This window comes from Pteropus medius, unplaced genomic scaffold, assembly GCF_902729225.1.
Source record: "Pteropus medius unplaced genomic scaffold, Ma_sr-lr_union100, whole genome shotgun sequence".
Lineage (NCBI taxonomy): Eukaryota > Metazoa > Chordata > Mammalia > Chiroptera > Pteropodidae > Pteropus > Pteropus medius.
Window position 1 is genome coordinate 1,237 of NW_024355997.1, and position 9,007 is coordinate 10,243.

At 52.3% G+C, this 9,007-nt stretch overlaps 1 gene segment (V, D, J or C); it reads left to right on the top strand.

Moving 5' to 3' along the window:
- Window positions 1-353: 353 nt before the first annotated feature.
- LOC120600539 (immunoglobulin lambda variable 1-40-like) lies at window positions 354-1,846 on the top strand. The segment is given in 3 exon segments: window positions 354-514; window positions 627-946; window positions 1,751-1,846. Coding segments are annotated over 3 exon segments (573 nt in total).
- Window positions 1,847-9,007: the final 7,161 nt, after the last annotated feature.

A 9,007-nucleotide genomic window follows, 5' to 3' on the forward strand; every position in this document is an offset into this window, starting at 1 on the left:
CTTGCTGAGATGGTGGGGAGGCCACATGAAGTGACAGCTATCGTGGACCTCAGGCAGGGGGACAAGGAACAGAGCAGTGGGGAGTCAGGAGCTGTCTCTGAAGAGCTCTGGCCACCAAGTCACATAATACTGTGTTGGACCTGGACACCAGGGGGCGGTCAAGGCCTGCTCTTGAACTAAGTGTATTCAGAGCTGGGACCAGCCACCTGGCACTGCCTGCTGCCTTCTGTTCAGGTCTCACAGCTGTGACCTCCCCACCCCACACAGAGCCACTCTGGCCCACACCCTAATTCCCTCAGGCAGAGGGGCGTGACCAGGGTCCCAGTGAGGGATCAGAAAGCTGGGGGTCTCATTTGCATGAGTGGACCCTCCCTCTGTCAGAGCTTGAAGAAGGGAGGGAGAGACTTGGGGGAAGCTCTGCTTCAGCTGTGGGGACACAGAGGACAGGACGCGGTGATCATCTCCACCATGGTCTGGTCCCCTCTCCTGCTCACCCTCCTCGCTCACTGCACAGGTGACCGGATACAGGGATAGTGGAGGGGAGTCTGGGAGGAAACATGGGGCACTACTCGCTCCTCATGTCTCTAACCCCAGCATCACCATCTTTGTGTCTCTCTCTCTTCCAGGCTCCTGGGCCCAGTCTGTGCTGACCCAGCCGTCCTCAGTGTCTGGGGCCCCGGGACAGAGTGTCACCATCTCCTGCTCCAACATTAGGGGTAGTTATGTGTACTGGTACCAGCAGCTCCCAGAAACAGCCCCCAAACTCCTCATCTATTATGATAGCGATCGAGCATCGGGCGTCCCCGACCGATTCTCTGGCACTAAGTCTGGCAGCTCAGCCTCCCTGACCATCAGTGGGCTCCAGGCTGCAGACGAGGCTGATTATTACTGCTCAGCATATGACAGCAGTCTAGATGCTCCCACAGTGCTGCAGGCCCATGGGGAAGTGAGACAAAAACTGGTTGTTTCCAGTGCAATGGGGCTTCCCTGGGCAGACCCCACTGCTCTGACCAGACAGCTGCCTTCTTTGTGAGTTTGACCTAAAAGTGAGGGCTGAGACTCACCCCAGGGAACGTTGTCTAGATAGTGTCCTCATCTCTCTAAATCTGTCCTTGTTGGCAACACATTGACTGATTTTCTCTAACAGAGCAGAAGTTCTTGGACGTGGGGCGGCTGCTCTGGGGACAGATAACCGGAGTCTATGCAGCTGCCCCTTTTCTCCTCAATGAGGAAAATGAGCCTTTCCTCGCTTTCATGTTCGTCAGAGCGTGGACCACCCAGAATGTGGACCGTCCTGCACAGCACGGACTTTGCTCTTCTAGGGTTCACAGCACGTACCTTCCCATCTCTCCCAGGCTCCTGTGATCACGGCGGGTAGAGGATCCCAGTGTCCCAGAGACGAGGCACTGAGATGTGGGGTGCTGTGTGAGGATGCAGGCCCGGAAGGTACTCCAGGCACAGAGCTGGCCTGGGACCCTCACTGGGGACCTGAGACTTCGGATATGATATCAGGAGAGGAGCGATTGTCAAACAGGATTAGGGACCTGAGGCCAAGAACCTTCTTCATGGGATACGAAAGTGTCGGGGTGTCTCACAGCTGCTGGGAAATGCTGAGTCCACTCCAGGGAAGGGGGTGAACTTGGCCCATGGATGGCAGGTCCTTACAGTGACACCAGTTCAGACCATGGGGACTCCCTTGAGTGGATCTCCTGACCCCACAGGCACTGACTGTGTCCTCCTGTCCCTTCAGACCTCACTGGAGCTTTCCAACCATCCAGGCTTGAGGCAGGCTGTGGGACAACAGGATGAGAAGTCCCCATTAGGTGCCCATGTCACCCCCTTTTGAAGTTCTTGATGAGGCCAGATCCAAGGTCAACTTCTCCTGCACAAGGGGCAACAGACACATTGGGGTCACCATGGCAATGGTCTCAATCGCTCCCAGACAGAGCCCCTACCTTGTAACCTAGGACAGAGATAATTGACTCTTAGGGGTTCAGCCCTTATCTCTGACTCCTGCTTTGTACACGCAGCCTATTGACCAACTCTGGGCCCCAGCCTGATGAGGAGGCTGATTATCACTGTCACATGACTAAATGCAACCCACTGCCACATAGAACTCCCATCCCAGCAGAAAGTGAGGTGAACTTCCGCCTTGCACACCTCTGTCTGTCCAATCACTGCTCTGTCCCCAACTGTGTCCAATACCAGCTCAGGTTAAAGATTCTGCTGTCACATGTACTATTAAACCTGGTGGCTTTGTGTTCTCACCTTGGTCTATGTTTATGAGGTCAATGAAAACACCTCCTATTCCTACTGGTCTCCAGTGCAAACAGAATCACTTTGTACCAGACACACGAGAGTCCTCAGAGGTGCCGGCAAAGCTGGTGAGGAAAGCACAAGTCCAGCACAAGTGACCCGGGAGAACCAGGTGGCCCTCTACCAAGCCCTGGCATGGCCCCTGCTCTCGGCCCAAGTTACCCTCCTTCTTCCCTGAGCCCTGACACCCTAAGGAACCTGGGTTTCTCTCTCATGTCTCTCGTGAGATGTCACTCTTGAGGAGGTCCTGTCTTCCTTGTACTTGAAGACCCCTCCCCATTATGGACCTGGCTTCAGACCCACCACGTCCTCACTTTCTCCAGTGAATCCCCACAATTTCCAAATCTTCTCCCTCACTGGTTCTTTGTTTGGGATGATATTTGATAAAAATTCAATTCTTTCGCACATAGACCTTATCAACCCAACTGCTATTAAATGCATGGAGCTTATAACGAAGGAACTTGATCAGACCCAATGCAGATTTGGTAACAGGTCACGAGGGGTCCTCAGGCCAGGAATGAAGGAGCGACCTCTAGAAGCGGGTGACAGCTTCATTCACTGTAATGTTCTTTTTGTGTCAATCCTCGTGTTGAGAGAAATAGCAAAACTCGGGTAAAATATAGATTTAATGTGTCAGAGAATCCTAAGAAAATAAGTACTGCCAAGAAAACCTTCAAAGACAGAGGAGATCCCACAGATGTTATCGAGAACACACGACATCTTTATGCCCGGACAGTGTTATAATGCCATGGAAAAGAGAGATTAAAAAGCCAAGGCGAGTGTAGTTGGGACTGGGGACCGTAACTGGAACCCTGACAACAGCAAAAGCATCAACGAAATATTTCCACACATCGAGGTTACCCAGGTGGAATTATGACCATATATGAACTAACGGGGTTCTCCGGGAACTTTAGAGGATCTAGGTTCAGGAACATCATGTGCTGGTAATGAACCAGGCAAAGCCAACTCAACCATCAGGCAATCCCAAAATTCCCGTAAACAGAGCACTTCATTTGGATATCTGGAGGTCAGTAGTGACTTGGAAAAATTAATGGCTCCATCCCACACCACAGAGAGAAGCTTCTCATTCTACTGCCTTGAGTAGTGACATTAGAAAGATCCACCTGCAAATATCAGAAGCCCTTCCAGGAGAGCTGGGTGGTGTGAAATGGGCTAGAGGCTGTGGGGTCTGGGCCCAGCAGGGGGCGCTGGAGGACGGGTCCTGAGAGCTCAGGGTCTGGGCCAGGCAGGCTGGGAAAATGCTCCACTGGCTCTTGCACACTTGGGCAGCAGTGTCCTCACTGAAGGGTCACTTTCCTGCACCTGAGCCCCCTGGAGCCACATGAGCAATGGCTCTAGCTCACACTCTGGCCGCCTACTCCATCCTCCACCACTTGAGGATGGAGCCAAACACCACTGACCAGCACCATGCGAGGTCCCCGTCGTCCTCACTGCACCAGGCCCGGGAGATGAGAGTCAGCACCCCGGACCCACAGTCAGTCTCCCCTGCAGCAGTGCTCGCGGGAGCACCAAGTGTTGCTCATGTGATCAAGTGCGGGCGTGAGAAATGGGTGTGTAGCTCGTTTCCTAACTGTCTTCCCTCCGTACCTAACACAGGGACAGTGGAGCTTCCTTCTCAGGTCATGTTCAGATGCTGGGGCTCCCACACTTCTGGCTTTCTCCTTTTGCAATTCACCCTCACTTAGCATCTTCTCAGGCAATCCTCCACTCTGTGCTCTGCGTCTTCAGGTCTGTTAGACTGTGGACAAAGTGAGCAGGACCCCAAATCTCACCTCCCTGGATCTTTTAGATCCTTTAGACTCCTGCACCCAGGCTGTGCTGACACATTCAACCACGGTGTGTGGTCAGGTCTCAGGAATAGCATCGTCTACAGCAAAAAACAAACAAACAAACAAACAAACAAACAACAACCAGTGTCACGAATATGCCCTCTCAGTAGGGCCTGGCAACAAAACATCCAGGCAGGAGCCCCAGAGACGTGGTACCTGGAGTTCTGTCTCAGAGCCACGCAAAATGACTCCTCTGGCAAGAAATGGATCCTGAGGGGATCTTACTCGTGTCCCAAGAACAGGCTGTTCATTAAGACCTCACGTGGGTGATCCTGACACAGTGCTCCTAACCCCGGAGCACTGGAGACTCATCCTCCCTCTCCTCCTGTAGGAACATCACACTCTAGTCCACGGTGTCCTGCAGGCTGTACATGCAGTTTAATCAGAGTGCCACTTTCTCTGTTCAAATGATTTTAATTATTGGAATGCACGAGTTTTTAAATATGCGAATAAAATGTTTTAAAACCTGGAAAAAATAATAACATAAAATTTTTTAAAAATGTAAGCCAATTGTGTGACACCTAAGAAAAAAATCCAGACAAGAAACCTGTGAAGTAGGGATCCTGAAAACTACATGTTAGACTATAAAGTCAGTTCCTAAAATAAAGAAAGGTGTTACACATTCCAAGGTAAAGGTGAACCCTAAACAAGCCTTTATTATTATTATTGTTGTTATGATGATTATGATGATTATTATGATTATTATAGCAAATACTGATTCAAATGGAGTCCCTATGAATTAGCTCACACATGACATGACTCTGAAATGTTTGCTAAATGGTCCTCTTTTCAAAATGCCACTGAGTATTTTCCTGGAAAATTCCTTTCTATGACATTTCCCTGGAGAGTCCCTTCAAGCCTTTCAAAACATCAACTGTCCCCTCGGCTCCGACACCGGACCTGATACACACCTGGGTCATTTAGCTTCTTCTAGACTGTACTCAAAGTGCTCTGACACCTTGAATAGTTATATATGTACCTTACTCCCATGGACCTTACTCTGGGTGTAATAAACTACAATATCAACACAGTGTACCAGGATCGCAGCATCTAGGGACCAGACCAATGATGCGTGAATAGAGACAGTGACTGATGTGCCGCATAAACCAGCTGGGCTCTCAGGGCTCTGGGCCACTGGGAGGTGTGTATCCAGCCACCAGCAGGGGGCACTGGGGGACTGACGAGTGATCCCTGCACAACTGCTCAGTGAGGATAATTCATTCACTGGAAGGAGCCTGGCCTGAGTGCAGTTCTCTGTGCTCCCTCATGAGACTCAGCAGCTGTGTCCTTTCTGGGCTGGCAGAGTCTCCTGAGCAGGGACCTTTGTGTGGTGTCCGCAGGTGCTTCCTCCCAGGGCTCTCCCATGGGGTGAGGCCAATCTCCATCCTCCTCAGTCTCGCTATGAGCTGAGCTCTAGCACCAGGGCTCAGGGAGGGGCTGGGCGGTTGCTGGATGGACACACATTTGCATGCACAGCCCCTCCTCTGGCGGAGGGTGGAGAAGAAAAGGAGGCCTGGGGCAGCCCAGCCCCACTGTGGGCTCAGGGGCTGCGTGCACCATGGCCTGGACCCCTGTCCTCCTCGTGCTCCTCTCTCAGTGCACAGGTAAGGACAGGCCTCGGGGACCTGGGAAAGTCACATGGCTTTCTTTTAACTCTACTGGTCCAGAGCCCTGGGAAATTTTAAGCAGGTCCTTTTCCCATCACCCATGAGTGTCTGTGTTTGCAGGTTCCCTCTCCCAGCCTGTGCTGACTCAGCCACCCTCCCTCTCTGCATCTCCGGGAGCATCAGCCAGACTCACCTGCACCCTGAGCAGTGGATTCAGTGTTGGTGGCTACTGGATAAACTGGTTCCAACAGAAGCCAGGGAGCCCTCCAAGCTATCTCCTGAGTTTCTACTCACAATCCTATAAGCACCAAGGCTCCGGGGTCCCCAGCCGCTTCTCTGGATCCAAAGACACTTCGGCCAACGCAGGGCTTCTGCTCATCTCGGGGCTCCAGCCTGAGGACGAGGCTGACTATTACTGTAACACATGGCATGACAGCTCTAAGCTCACACAGTGCTCCAGACCTATGGGGAAGTGAGACACAAACCTCCCCCTCACTTTCCTGGCCTGGTGCCATCACTCATGGGAGGGGCTCTGTCAACACTTGATTTCCTCAGACCATTTGATCTGAAAGTATCACATGCTTCTCTTCGAATTAAATTTACATTTATCCATTGCTAGTATATCCTCCCCCTCTTACCGTGTCCACTGGCAGTAACCCCATGTCAGAGGTCCACAGCCCTCAGTGGGGACGCGGGAGAAGCCTGAGGGGCTTTGGTCAGCCCCTGCCCTCCTGAGGGAGCAGAGGAGGTGACTCGGAGCTGCTCCAGGCCTGAGTGCTTCCACCTGGGGCGGAGACGTGGTGGGCCCTCTAAAGCTAGTTAGAAGTAACATATTTACGATAGCTGTGGGTCCCAGGACTGGCGGGTCCAGGCCTGGCTGAAATCCAGGCTCGTGGCTAGGAATAGGACCCTGGATTTAGAATGTCACATTCGTGTAGTATGGACCCTGTGCCTTAAACACGTAAACGGAATTCAGCTTACTGTATCACGCACGTGTGGCTGAATGCCACGATCGCACTCTGCTGCGTGTGGCGCCGTGCGGGCCCCCGGGGAGCAGACGGGGAGCAGAAGAAGAGGAGCAGCAGGAGTGAGCTCCCCGCAGTGCGGTTGGTGCAGCCGTTTCGTTCCCGTGTCAGCCCCTCGTGCATTCTCTCCACTGGGCGTCTCACCACCGACACCTTCATCTCCATCAGCTCCGCGCTGACAACGGCATCGCACACATGTAATACTTTAGGACAATCTGACAGAATTTAAAATATTTATGCACTGAAATCTATAAAACATTCTATGAGAAATGAAATAAATAAATGCACAGATAATTCTAGCTTATGAGTTGAAACACTCAATGTGGTTAGGAATAGAGTTCTCCCCGGACTGATCAATACGATCATTGCAATGACTTTGGGAATAATATGCTTGCAATGGTGGTGGATTTTAGAGAAAAAAATTGGAATCTCTAAGAAAACCTGTGATAGAAATTTAAACCTACAAGAATTGTGCTCCGTGTCCACGTGACCTGTCCGCGTCTGAGGACGGGGAGGGGAAGGAGGGAGATGAGAAGTCACAGGAGCCACATCAAGGTGCAGCAGAGACAGCAGCTTTGGTCACTGAGGGGCACAGAGCAGGAGGGGAGACGCTGCCCTGAGGGGTGACGGGCAGAGTGTGGGTGCAGCTGGCCTGGGCTGGGTGCCCCTGAGAGCTGAGTGTGTGCTGTCACCTGTAATGTGCTCTGAGGTGACATGTCTGTGAATGTAACCTCATCCCAGTGAAGGACCCTGTGACTTGCACCCTGTTCGAGGAGAATCAAGACCCCAAAAGCTCTGTATGGAAAAGTGTACAATGTGATTTCAGGGGCTCTGACTCTGACTCTATTTACAGTGGTTAGAAATGGAAACTATGTCCGTAATTCCTGGGAAGACAATGTGAAGACCCTTCTCAGTAAATGAGTGTCCTCCGATAGCTGCCTCAGTCTGTCTCAGAAAGCCCTTGGTGATGTCCCTGCCACACACGTGGTGTCCCTTGCCTGGTCTTGTGGGTGTGGATATCGTGAGAAGCCAGGCCTTCTGGGGAATCTCGGATTCCCTGACCTCCACTTCCTGAGACTCAGCCTTCTCAGGGCCTCTGTGGATCCAGGACACAGACTCCCCCTCCTCCAACACGTACCATAGATAGTTCCCCAGGACAGGACCGAGGAAGGGGCCAGTGAAAGGCCAATTGTGGGTTGGAGCAGAAAAAGGGATGTGAGGTGGCTGGGTCTCAGCTCTGGGGCCCAGGAAACAGGGATGTGGGTTGTCTACACCACGTGATGGATGCCCGTTTCTTCTGTGATCTTAGCCACACAGGTGAAGGCTTCTGATGTTCATGCCCATGCAGCATCTTTCTCCAGCTCGGACCTCCTCCTTCTGTGTGGACCTTGCCCTGTGCTCACAGGTCCCTGCCTCTCCCTGCTGATCCTCCTTCCTTAGGGGTCTGGGACCCAGGACAGAAAGCGAACAGCTACTGCCCTGGGAGAAGCAACTACGGTGGCTAGAACGGTGTGATTCTGACACATCAGCATCAGGGTCTGTTCACATCACCAAAACTCGGTACACGTTGATACAGCCGCGACCTCTGGGAACTTTGCTTCTCGTTGTTGTCACGTACAGTAAGCTCCTCTTTACAACTTGAGGATGGAGCCAAACACCACTGACCAGCACCATGCGAGGTCCCCGTCCTCTTCACTGCACCAGGCCCGGGAGATGAGGGTCAGCACCCCGGACCCACAGTCAGTCTCCCCCTGCAGCGGTGCTCATGGGAGCACCGAGTGTCTGCTCATGTGATCAAGTGCGGGCGTGAGAAATGGGTGTGTAGCTCGTTTCCTAACTGTCTTCCCTCCGCACCTAACACAGGGACAGCGGGGCTTCCTTCTCAGGTCGTCTTCAGATGCCGGGCCTCCCACACTTCTGGCTTTCTCCTTTTGCAATTCACCCTCACTTAGCATCTTCTCAGGCAATCCTACACTCTGTGCTCTGCGTCTTCAGGTCTGTTAGACTGTGGACAAAGTGAGCAGGACCCCAAATCTCACCTCCCTGGATCTTTTAGATCCTTTAGACTCCTGCACCCAGGCTGTGCTGACACATTCAACCACGGTGCGTGGTCAGGTCTCAGGAATAGCATCGTCTACAGCAAAACAAACAAACAAAAAACCAGTGTCACGAATACGCTCTCTCAGTAGGGCCTGGCAACAAAACATCC